The sequence below is a fragment of the Equus asinus genome, chromosome 14 (assembly GCF_041296235.1).
Source record: "Equus asinus isolate D_3611 breed Donkey chromosome 14, EquAss-T2T_v2, whole genome shotgun sequence".
Classification (NCBI taxonomy): Eukaryota; Metazoa; Chordata; class Mammalia; order Perissodactyla; family Equidae; genus Equus; species Equus asinus.
The window spans coordinates 29738805-29751353 of NC_091803.1; the positions used below are offsets into that span (position 1 = coordinate 29738805).

At 46.2% G+C, this 12549-nt stretch overlaps 1 protein-coding gene across 2 annotated transcripts; it reads left to right on the forward strand.

Moving 5' to 3' along the window:
* Positions 1-2100: 2100 nt before the first annotated feature.
* Positions 2101-12108, forward strand: NDUFAB1 (NADH:ubiquinone oxidoreductase subunit AB1). Of its 2 annotated transcripts, XM_044746347.2 has the most exons (6): positions 2178-2393; positions 6132-6260; positions 8274-8396; positions 9985-10072; positions 11065-11164; positions 11945-12108. In XM_044746347.2, exons 1-5 carry the CDS (start codon positions 2226-2228, stop codon positions 11154-11156), a joined length of 600 nt encoding a protein of 199 aa, XP_044602282.1. In that variant the 5' UTR covers positions 2178-2225; the 3' UTR covers positions 11157-11164; positions 11945-12108. The 2 variants fall into 2 exon arrangements, with proteins under 2 accessions (XP_014720220.2, XP_044602282.1); XM_014864734.2 differs by lacking the exon at positions 6132-6260 and having other exon boundaries at positions 2101-2393.
* Positions 12109-12549: the final 441 nt, after the last annotated feature.

Below are 12549 nucleotides of genomic sequence, written 5' to 3' on the forward strand. Positions count from 1 at the left end.
TGAAAATGTGTATGTTTAAAGTTAAGAGTGGGTCAAGAACAGGAGCCCGGGGACCAGTGTTTAAATGATGAGGGGAGGAAATAGAGCCACGATAAAGGCAGAAAAGGAGTGGCCAGAGAGGTTGCTTCTGTAGGATTTGACAATGTGAGATGTAGTGGTGAGCTTTATGAAAAGCTTCGGTAGCCGGGGTGGAGGCAGGTCCAGTAGAGTCTAGATTTGAGTGGATTAAAGACTGAATAGGAAGTGAGGAATTAAAGACAAAGTGCAGATTATTCCTTCACGAAGTTTCATAGGAAAGGAAAGAGGAGTTGGTGATATTAGAGATATATAAAAGGGCAGTGGAGGAGGCCTCTGGCCTTGTTTTTAGGCTAGGAGAAACTTTGGCATATTTATGGGTTCAAGGGAAAAAGCTAAAAGAAAAAGAGTTTGAAGATGTAGGGGAGAAGAGAGATTGGTGTTGCAAGGAGGGGATGGAACAATAGTGCAAATGGCAGAAGGTAGGAGGGATGGCTGGTGGGGTGACGTGTGCAGGAAGTCGACATAGTTTATACTTTACATCCTTTGATGGGACTGCTGCTGAAAAGCACCAGTGTCCTCTCTTAAATCTTCCCCAGCTGCTAAGGACTTGACCTCAATCTTAATATTGAACCTTTTACCCTACAGACCACGTAGGCTGACACTTTCTCTTGATGTGTTTGCTGAAGAGAAAGATAGCTCTCCCAACATATGTCATTTAAATAGGAGGTGATTTATTATGTTTGACCAAAAGAATTACATGTAACACAGAAATACAGATAGGTAATGGGAAGAGAGTTTTCCAAGTGTGGGCTTAGTAGGCCCTCAGGCTCTTCCTGAGTGCTCCCTCTTCTGCTAATGCTGTGTGGTCACCATCATGGCTCTGCCCCAGGGTATGGCCAGGAAGGTGTCATCAGAGGCTGGTGTGTCACTGGTGGCTTAAGCAGATCTTACGGGTCCTGATCCTAGGACTACAATCAGATTTTTGGTGCAAAGTCAGTTTTCTGCAGAAATGGAAGGCTGCCACTCAAAATGGGCCTTGGCCTTTGACCATTCCAAAGAGGTGATACAGTTTGTCTCCCAGTTGCTATTTAATAAGCAGTAAAGTGGTGGTGATGACAACAGGATGCAGAAGCCTGGCATCGACTGCTGGCACTGCCATAGGGGCTGGCTGGCATCACCAGCAGCGGTGACTCCTGAGGGTCTGTTTTCCCCTCCCCCTGATTGATGAAAGTCTTGGCTCAAATATCACCCCCTAAGAGGGGGACCCCCTCTCTAAAATTAAACACACCCCCTGTCCGCCCTCACTGTCCCCTTCCCTGTTTTATTGTTCTTGTACTTCCACTACTTATTGGTGGATTTGGGGGGGGGGGGTGTACCTTTCTATTTGTTTATTGTGTGTCTTCCCGCTAGAATGTAAACTCTGAGAACAGCCTGCCTCTCTGGCTTGCTCACTGCTGTAGCCTCAACAACTAGCACATAACAGATTCTCAAATTTTTAACGAACGTGTAGAAATACTGTTACAACAGTGGGATCATACTACGCATTCTATTTCAAATTAAAGACATTACATTTTATTTTACTTGAACAAAAATAAAAAGAAACTGAAGTGAAACTGAAGGCGTTGTTGGATTGTTCGTCCAGGCAGCCTGCGGAGTTTGGAGCCCTTGTCCATGTTTCACTTTCAGCCAATATCCTTGGGCTCCCTGTTCAATAGGGGTGAATTAGCACACTGAACTTCCCCCTCCTTACCCATTTTTGTGAGCTGTATTACTTATGCATTGTCAAGTTTTAAAACATGGATATTGTTTTTATCGTAATTCCCACATTAGTCTTAATTATATATTTAAATTGACTCTTAAATTTTCATGTTTTATATAGTTTTGACCTATTAGATAATTTTAATACCTATGGAAGATCGCGGCATCAAAACTTTTAAATACATGTATCTCAGAACTCTCAGAGAATAAAGAAAAGCACGTTTCTTTCTCGTGGCGTGATCAGCGCTGAGGTGAAGACAATGCGCAGTCTCAGCTCTGGCTCTGGCGGGCTCTCACCTCTGGCCCGCGAGGGCGCAGTGCCGCCGGGAGCCGCGCGGGGTCTCCACCGCCGGCCGCGCCCGCAGCGCCGCTCTGTGCGTCGCCCGCGCCGAGCGGGAAAGGGGACGGCGCGGAGGGCGCGGCGCAGTGCATCCTGGGTCGGCGTAGCCATGGCGGCTCGTGTCCTTTCCGCCGGTGTCCGCCGACTGCCCGCGGCCTTCGCGCTGCTGCCCCGGGCCCCCACCCTGGCCGCCGCCCGGCCGCTCAGCACCGCCCTGTGGCCCGCGGGGGCCCGCACGAGGCGTGGGGCTCCGCAGCCGGTCTCGGTGCTCGCTCAGGTGACTCGCGGTGACTTTGCTGGCGCTTCGCAGGGGTCAGGACTCGGGTCGGGGGGCGGACAGTCAGCGGGGCCGCGCCAGCTGCTGGCGGGGGTGACGGGGGATATCCGACTCCCTCCCCATCCCACTGCATGACGGTGCTTGGTTAACCCCTGCCGGGAGCCCGGCTGACCTAGTGCTTAGGAGCGAGAGCGCAGACCCTCCCGTCAGACAGCCCTGGGTTGGAACGCTGGCTGCCACTTACCGAAAGTTTGGACGAGTCTCGTAACCGCGCTGCGCCTCAGTCTGCACCGTAAGGTGGGAAAAGTACTAGTCTCCACCTTGAGCTGCAGCGAGGTTTAGAGGGATGATACAGGCAGAGTACCTCGTGCGGTGCTTGGTAAGCTCTCAGACTGTTGGTCGCCGTTAGTCGTAGCGCTAATGATAAATACCGTGATAGTTTTCGAGGGGAGCTCTAACGACACGGTGCAAAAAGGAAGCCATGCTGACCTACAGGCTTCTCCAGGGCTGTTCTCTGCCTGGATTTCTGTCTCCCTGTGGCACCTTTTGCCTGTTTCTGGGCCTCCTGCAAATAAGGCTAGGGAACAAGTACTATCTAGCTGTTTTTAATCTGAGGAAACCTTTGTGAGCCTCAAACTCTCCTTAGGGCAGTGATTTTCAACCCTGGCTCTACAAATTACCTGGGTAGCTTAAAAGAGAAAGGAAAAGAAATCCCTTGTGCCCCGGCCCCCAATTCTGATTTACTGCTCTGGGATGAGGCTGTGGCATGGGTTTTATTTTTTTAAGTTCCCCAGGTGACTCTGAAGTGCACCAGAATGAAAGAGAACTGTCTTAAGGTAGGATAGACTCCCAAGGTCAAGTTGAGAAACGCCTTTTCAAACCCACAAACCCAAGTAATACTGGTTTCACCCTTGAGTAAGATATTAGAATAAAAAATAAGGATGCCCAGGCCAAATCAATCAGAATCTCCTGATTTAGGGGCTGGGCATTTGTTTTTAAAAGCTGTCACGTGATTCTTTTGTGCAGCCAGTGTTGAGATTTCCTGATTCATTCGTAGTGGATGTAGGTAGGGCAGTGGATTCATTCATAGGGCATTGTCTTATTGTCAGAATCAAAAGGTTAGTTAAAAGGGAAGTATGTAGTGTTGCTGAGTTTTGTTCCTAAGACTGATTACAGCGTTAGGCTAAGAGGCAAGGTGGTTGTCCTTATTCTTAGAGCATTGATATTCAAGCCTGGATCGTGCATATGCATCACCTGGGTTAAAATATAGATTCTAGGAAGGGGCCAGAGAATCATTTCCGGTGGGCCTCCAGCAGATCCTGCTGCTGCTGGTCCTTGGACCATGCCTTGAATAGCAGGGTGCTCAGAGATGGTCTACTGCCTCTGCTTGGTTTACATATGCAGCAGAGGAACCATTACATTTATATTTACAAAATGGTTTTGACTAAGTACTCCCATTTAACCACCTTATATCCTTTGTGGATTGAAGCAGAGAGTAAATACTTGTTCAGAGATCGGCCCGTGGCGCAGCAGTTCATTGCGCATGTTGCGCTTTGGCAGCCTGGGGTCCGGTGGTTCAGATCCCATGTGCGGACATGGCACTGCTCATCAAGCCATGCTGTGGCAGGCGTCCCACATATAAAGTAGAGGAAGATGGACACGGATGTTAGCTCAGGGCTGATCTTCCTCAAAAGAAAAAAATTGGTCAAAGAAACCAAGCGACAGCTGTGTGCCAGGCCTTACGCTAGCTGATGAGGGATAGAGAGGTGGATACAGAAGAAAGACATTAGTTCACATCTTCATTGGACACTTTGCAGCCTTTATGTTAAACTTGCCAGCTCATTCTCTGCTGCTCTGTCTGCCCTAGGCTGTTCTGACACTATTTTCTCTTGGTTTCTCTCTCCTCTCTCTCCTTCTACCCTGTTGGGCACTTTCTTTCCCTAGTCCTTAAATGGCGGTAAACACTCTGTGAACTGCCTCTTCACTCTCCTGGTTTCTGTTACTGCCTGTATGTCAGTCACCCCAAGCCTCCACCTGCCGCTCTGTTCATCTCACCTGCACTATTGCTCGTTTACCCATTCTGGTCTATCACGTTTTCCCTCAGATCTATCCACTCTGCTAACCCCACAGCAACTACTTGTTCATTTTTTTACATCCTAACTTTTCCCCCCCAAAAAAGGAGCTAACACGGCTTTCCTGGGTATAAAAATACAAGACAATATAAAATATAAGGTAAGAAAACCAAGGGTAGTGGCCTAAAATGGAGCCTGGAAATTTTAGACTTGACTCAGGCAGGCCCTGAATCTCACCTGCCTGGCAGCCAGAGCACAAAGAGAATTTCCGTAGAGGTGTGTGTGTGCGGTGCCCAGATGCAGACACGGCACTTGTGCAGGGAGGGCGCGGCTATTCCTGGTACTGGAACCAGACTGACGTGCGTGACACTGGTGGATTCGGGGCTACATCCTTCATCCCCAGTGAGACAGACTTGTTTTGTCTTGCTCAGGGCTCTGCAGCCAAGTCCTGCCTCTTCGGCCTCAGGGCCCACATCGGTTAACCACCTTCCCCTTCAATCTCCAGCAGCGTCAACTAATTTCTTCCCACACAGACACACTGCACTTTCGTGCCTCCTTTCCTTTTCTTGGCTAACTCCAAGTCTGGTATCTCTTCCATCTCTGCCTCTCAGGTACGGAATGACAACTTTTTGTTACTGAAACAGCCTACAAATACCTCTGTCATGGCTTTTGCCACATTTTTGTTACAAGTAAAATGATCTGTCTGGATTGGTCTTTTCCATTAGACCATAAGCTTCTCTAAGGTAGAGGTCATGTCTTTTTTATTTTTGTAGTTCCAGCCCCATAGCACAGTGCTTGGCACATAAGGTAAAGCTCACAGGCTGCTGGGACAGTGATGTAAATAGACAAAGGCAAGGCATTGCCTTGTGTGAAGACAGGTGTGTGTACAGCGCAGACTCAGGAAGAGGGACTTAACTGACCCCCACTGAGCATGGTCAGGGCAGGATGGAATGGCACGTGTGGAGGCCAGGAAGAGCCTGGCTTTTACTTAGGGTTGACCCTCAGGATGCCTGTAGACGGGAGAGGCCCGAGTTGAGGTGGGGAGACAGTAGGCGTATTGTGAAGGGCACCGGATCCCCACTGAGGAATCACCTATCTGGGTGACAGGGAGCAAACGTCAACAAGGCTGTCGAAGAAATGAGGAGACCTTTCCTCTCCATCAGCCAGGCCGGGTGACCGGTAAACATGATGGTGGAGACGGGAAGAGTGTGGGTTTGCTCTGAGGTTTCTGGCTAGAGCCCCAGGTGGCAGAGAAGAATAGGTCTGCATTCAGGCATTTTGGGGACAGGTCAGGAATTGATTTCCAACCTGAGGCTGAGATGTCTGTGCTCCCTGCGTAGAGCTGTCCAGGGGGGAGTTTGCAGAGACGGCTTTGAAAGCCATCTCCTTAGATTCCTCTGAGTTTCCCTTAGAGATGGACCCCTGTGGAGGTAAGATGGAGTTTGAGGGAAACCAATCAGGTTTATTCGTTTCTACTAATCCAGAGGGTAGTCATTTTCTTGCAAACAGTGCCTTCTCTGATGTCAGTGGGAGATGATTCATGTCGCATATAATTGTTAAGGGTAGATCTTGGGGAAGACCTATTAACATCAGAAACAATGTTGGCTGTTGGGGACATTTTCAGAGGTCCCTGAATATATCCTTTTTTTTTTTTTTTTTTAAACAGCTGCGATCCAGCAGGAAGGAGGCAGTAAGGCCCTCCAAGAGGCCATGCTGGGAGCCTGGGGCGAGACACCTAACCTCTCTCTGCCACAGTTTCCTCCTCTGTAAAGTGGGCTTGTTAGAACTAAAGGAGGTGATGTATGTAAAGTGCTCAGGGCAGTACTGCAGCCTGACTGCATGAAGGGGCAGCATGAGAGGGAAGGAGTAGGATCAGGTACTTTGGGGCTTCACTGCTGCCAGGGTCTCACGCTGGCAGCTCATTATCACCCTCATCCTACTAGACAGCCTAAATAGCACTGACTCTATGAGCCAGGCAGTGTTCTAAGCCCCTTACGTCATCTCTTTACAACAGCAGTCCTATGAGCTTGGTACTGGTGTTTACCCCCATTTTACATATAGGAGACTGAGGCATAGAAAGGTTAAGTAACTTGTCAAGCCTGAACTGTAAGAAGGAGCTGGAGCTAGGGGACAGACGTAGGCAGTCTCCTTCCAGAGTCTACGCTCTCGCTCACTGCACCTTCCTGCCTTGTGCCGAGCCCACTGCAGACACCCACTGTAGATTGGCATGTGGCCTCCAGTTGGAGACCCCTTTAATTTCATTTAATCACACTGTGCCTACCTGACCCAGGTAGGCATTTGCCAGTGCTGCTGGGGGTGATGCTGACACCTACTGGGCCACGTGGGTAGCTGTGTATGGACATACCCTCACCAGCCTCGTCCTTTCCCCTTGGGTGCTGTGCACACATCAGCCTCCCCTATTCTCTCCCCCGCTCCTCAGCGGTAATTCTACTTCATAGCACTTCTTGATAAGCACATAGACAAGGCCTCTGTTACATCCATCCACCTCAAATTTCTTTCCTGTCATTAACACTATTAACTCATTTCTCCTCCCTCTTTCTCTTTAGTCCTTTCTGCTGCTTCATTTTATTAGTGGCTTGGAAACCTCTTCTAGTCATTGTTGTTAAGTAGGCCTGGTAATGTTCCCATAGCAGAGGTCTCCTTAACCCATGCTGTAATCAGAACAGAAAGGAGACCACAAATTTAGACAGAAAAGAACAAGTGCTCTAAAACTCTGTAAGTAGCAAGAAATACTCCTAGAACATCCATGAAACTCTTCATCTAATCTCTTTAGCTTGCTGGTTAAACCTGATTTATTTGCAAGATAACCGTTTCTCACACAGAGGTGTATATTGGTTTGCTTCATCTGGCAGTTTTTTATGATTTTTCAGAGACCTTTGACTCTCAGGGACCTGGGCCCTAGCAAGCAAATCTATTTTCTATGGGGAAATGCCCTAAGAACTCCAAACTGCAGACTTAAAATCAACCTTAGAAGATACACAGACCAGTTCAGACTAGGGACTTCCATAGTGAGAACTGTCAGCTGTTTTGTTTTCTCTTGTTCTGGATTGTACCTTCCATGGCATAGAGCCCGCTGGCCTGTGAGTTGGAGCTCCTTCCACATTTGGTGAAGGAATCCAGTCACAACCCTAATACCTGGTTGAATATCAAGCACACTAATGTCAGAGATTTGAGATACAACTCTGTCATGGCAAAGATCAAAAAGGCTCATGGTTTGGCTGGTGGCAGTAACGCAAGCGTGCCTGGAAGGGAACAGATCGGACATTACTGTAGCAACTGTCAGAGTCCCTCATCTTCTCCTTTGGGTTGGTCAGCATAATTACCCCTGGGGCCAAATCAGACCCTTCTGGTGTATGGTCCTCAATGATTTGCCTCTTAGTTTACCGTGACTGCTCTTTCTGTGTGGGTTATTTTGACTTGGGTATTAAAGGCGGCAGTGCCTTAGAGAGGTGCCATGGGAAGTCTTGAGCTCTTCTGCAGACCCCAGCCCATTTAGTGGCAGTCAGTCTCACTGAGCAGGATGAATGTCCAAAGCCTGAGGGCTGAACAGAGGAGTCAGAGGCCAGTCCTGCCTCTGAGGGGACAGGAGCCCCGGTTTCTGCTGCTGAACTGCTGGGCTTCTGAGACTCCCCAGTACCAGTATTCAGTGGGCCCGAAGGGCCGCAACTAGAACCAAATGTGGTGGGATCTCTGAAGCCCTGAAAGCTTCGGGACAGACATCCATAGGCTGGTGTCTATTTAGAGGCATGTTAGCTTCCACAATCCTTCCTTCCTGCCCTTGCTCTAGGTTCCAGATGGAGTCACACGGCTGTGCCGCCAGTATAGTGACCTGCCCCCTTTGACGTTAGAGGGAATCAAGGACCGTGTTCTTTACGTCTTGAAACTCTATGACAAGATTGACCCAGAAAAGGTAATTGATGTGGTTTAAATGGCTTTTCTTTAAATAAATATTTAATCACATGGTACAAAATTCAAAGGGTCCAAAAAGATACTCAGTAAAAAGTCTCCCTGGCTTCCAGCCACCCAGTTCCCCTTCTGGAAGACAGCGAGTGTCCCCAGCTTCTTGTCTACCTTTCCAAAGATACTCGATAATTATGTAAGGAAGTATAGACACATGAATGTATGTGTGTTCTGTGTACTATGTAACCGCTGTCTCCCACCCTTTTAAAAACACAAGTGGTAGTATACTGTAAACACTGCTCTGCACCTTTCTAAACTTTACTCTTGGAATTTTTCTTTTTTTTATTATTATTATTTCATTTTTTTTAAAGATTGGCACCTCAGCTAACAACTGTTGCCAATCTTTTTTTTTTTTCCTGCTTTATCTCCCCAAACCTCCCATACATAGTTGTATATTTTAGTTGCAGGTCCTCCTAGTTGTGGCATGTGGGATGCCGCCTCGATGTGGCCTGATGAGCAGTGCCACGTCCGTGCCCAGGATCCAAACCAGTGCAACCCTGGGCCGCCGCAGCGGAGTGCATGAACTTAACCACTCGGCCATGGGGCTGGCCCCTGGAATTTTTCTTATAGTGGTACATAAAAGAATCCCTACTTCAGGGGCCGGCCCAGTGGTGGAGTGGTTAAGTTCGCACACTGGGGCTGGCCAGGTGACATAGTGGTTAAGTTTGTGTGCTCCACATAGGCGGCCCAGAACTCACAGGTTTGGATCCTGGGCACGGGCCTAGCACTGCTCATCAAGCCACACTGTGGCAGCCTCCCACATAAAATAGAGTAAGATTGGCAATAGATGTTAGCTCAAGGTCAGTCTTACACACACACACACACACACAAAATCGCACACTCCACTTTGGTAGCCCAGGGTTTACGGGTTCAGATCCTAGGTGCGGATCTACACACCACATGAAGCCAGGCTGTGGCAGCGTCCAACATACAAAACAGAGGAAGACTGGCACAGATGTTAGCTCGGGGACAATCTTCCTCAGAAAAAAGAAAAAAAAAGAATCCTTTCTTCAATAATTGAATCTGTTGTGTGGGTAGGACAGTGTTTTGATGTGAGTTTTTGAAGAATTCTTCCTGGTGATCTTGAGGTCTAAATTAAAGGGAGGGTGATAATAACCACTCTGTTCTTGAGGGAGGGAGAGGTATGTCACTTCTAAGGTGTAGTGTCTTTGTTGTCAGTAAGGCAGCAAGAAAAACCAAACTCAGTGTCACTTCAGAGCGGTGATCAAAGATCTCAGTAAAATATGTAAAGTGAAATCAGTCATCAGCTTTGTATACATTAACTAATTCAAAACAAGGCTAAATAAGATATAAAGCAACATACATATATGTTATAACGTATGTTCTAACATATACACCAAGTATATACTGGCCCAAGTTAAATATATAATGTTAGTTATAGCTCTTTACATGTAAAATATGGCCTCTTTATATTTTAAAGAAATGTATGTAATGATTAAGTGACATTGTACCATTGTTACCTTGAGAAGCAAGTGCTCACATAACTAAATTTTGTGTTTGGTGTTCCTTTCTTGCAGCTCTCGGTAAATTCCCATTTTATGAAAGACCTGGGCTTAGACAGTTTGGACCAAGTGGAGATTATCATGGCCATGGAGGATGAATTTGGTAACATACACAGCCTTCGTCTTGGATCTGCATATTGTGATTCTTGATTTAGGTGGATTAAAATGAAAGAAATGCTGGGAGTCTGAATTGGGATTTAAATCAACTAGTAATAGAAACAGTAGCTCCCCCCAACATGTACATGCCTGCTTACCATCAGGTGAAGTAAACAGTAGGGACAGTGCACTTACTTAGAAAGCACTTAGAGTCCCCAGAGTGCCCAGTGTGGTACCGAGGGCTGAGTGGCCAGAAAAGGCCTGGGGGAATCTGGGACTTAGATTCTTGAGGTGGGGCTCCAGGACAAAGGGCAAAGCCTCATGCATGCAGAAGCTGACGACACCTTAGCATCCCTCATGAGCTAGGCCTAAATGCCCAGAGAAGTAACTAGGGGTGCTCAGGACACACACAGGCACACATGCGTGCACACCTTGCACCATTCGTGCACACCTTGGTTTCCTGCAGTGCCTCCCGTGCACTCTGAGGTTATCCTTGTTCAGGACAGTAGTTTTAGAGGCAAATGAGACCTCTAAAAGGCTCCAGGGCACATTTTTTGGGGGTGATTGCCTGCATAGGAAGCCAAGGGACTTCTGTGCCATTTTACAGAGCAGAATTTTGTTAAAATTCCTCACAGGTTGTGGTAACTAGGAGGATGGTATTAGTTCGGGGCAGGGTGGATTTGGGGTTTCCTGTTGGGGTAATAAAAATATTCTAGAATTAGATAATGGTAACGGTTGCATCACCTTGTGAATATACTAAAAACCACTGAATCTTACACTTTAAATGGGTGAATTTTCTATTATGTTAATATCTTTAAAAAAACCCCAGCCATTATGCCCAATATGATATACGTATTGTCTAGAACATTACCATCTCACAACTTAAATGGGATTTAAGGTTGCTGGAAATTTTTGATATACATGTGCGTGGTATACTGATACACTTCTAAAGGAGTTGCTCTTTCTATACTCATACATTGTTGTAAATTTTACTTTTAGGGTTTGAAATTCCTGATGTAGATGCGGAAAAGTTAATGTGTCCACAAGAAATTGTAGATTACATTGCAGATAAGAAGGATGTATATGAATAAAATATCAGGTAAATAATTTGACTTAAAGAATGATGTTCTCCCATAGAATTAATCTATCTGTGGTTCTTCAATAAAGCAGGACTCAGGAAGAAATGGAAAAATGGGAATACTTGACAGATTTTCACTGGTTATAAAATGCAAGCCCCTTCTGCCACCAGTCAGCCCTTGTGATCAACTTTATCCTCCAGAGGTGTTGAGAGCAGTTCACTGCTGGACAAGGCTCCCTTGATTATCAGCCCTCCTCATAAAAACAGTCTTGTACAAAAAAACTGAGCTAGGTAACCCAGAAGCAGAGACCTCTCCCTCCCTCACCCTCAGTTACCCACCCAAGGCCTATCTAGGGAGCAGAGATGGCCTGGCTGTAAATTATATAGGAGAGGCCTCATGGGTAAAAGGATGGACTCGAGTCAGACACCTGAGTTTATTCTCAGCTCTGCCACCTTCTGTAAGCCTGGTGATCTTGGGGAGGTTGCCTAGCCTCTGTAAGCCTCAGTTTCCTCATGTGTAAAATGGGGATAATGACAGGACCTATTGGGCATTTGTGAAGGTAAAAGTGAATAGTGTATGTAAATCACTTAGAACAATGCACGGTGGTAAAGAGGCTCTCAGTAAATATTAGCTATTGTTGTTTAGGCTCTAGAATAATCAAGTGATAAGACTTTTTATATAAAACATTGTATTAGTGTCTGTAACTCTAGTTACCTTGGATTTAGCACCTTGAAGATCGTCATTTAAAGTCAATAACAATACACCAAAAAGAATCGCTGAACTTATTTTGTCTTTGCCAGACCCCTTTTCTTCCCTGAGAGAACACTCAGAAGATACTGGCGAGTGTCGGAAAGTGAGAGCACATTTTGGCACGACTGCTGACTTTGACAGAGTAATTCTGTTTAGACTTGTATTTAAATTGTCTAAGTGTTTTTGCCCTTTGAAAATAAATCTATAAAACCAACATTTTTCTCAATCTTCAGTTTTTGTCTATAGTTTTTATATTGACACTGCTTAATATTTTTAAAGATTTATCTTGTCATTGGTATTCATGCATATCAGAAATATCTGACTTTTCCAGCATGTACTTACGTTTCTCTCCCATCGCCTTCAGCATAAGGAATGAATGATAGTGATAAAAGGACCTTTTGCCTCAAAAAAAATTTTTGTTTCTTCATTAGTTTATCATCAGCTTATCAGCTGACACCAGGACGCGGGACTAAATTTTCATCCTGTCCTAAGGATCCTTTCCAAATTAATAGAATATAATAATGTTGGAGGACAGAAGGTTCTCTTTCCTCCTGGAAGGTCAGTTTGACATTGTATCCCTTTGTCATGCATCACTATAAACTCTGTCCTTTTATTCTTGGCACTGTTAGGTCCTTGGGGTTGATGGAGGCAGTTG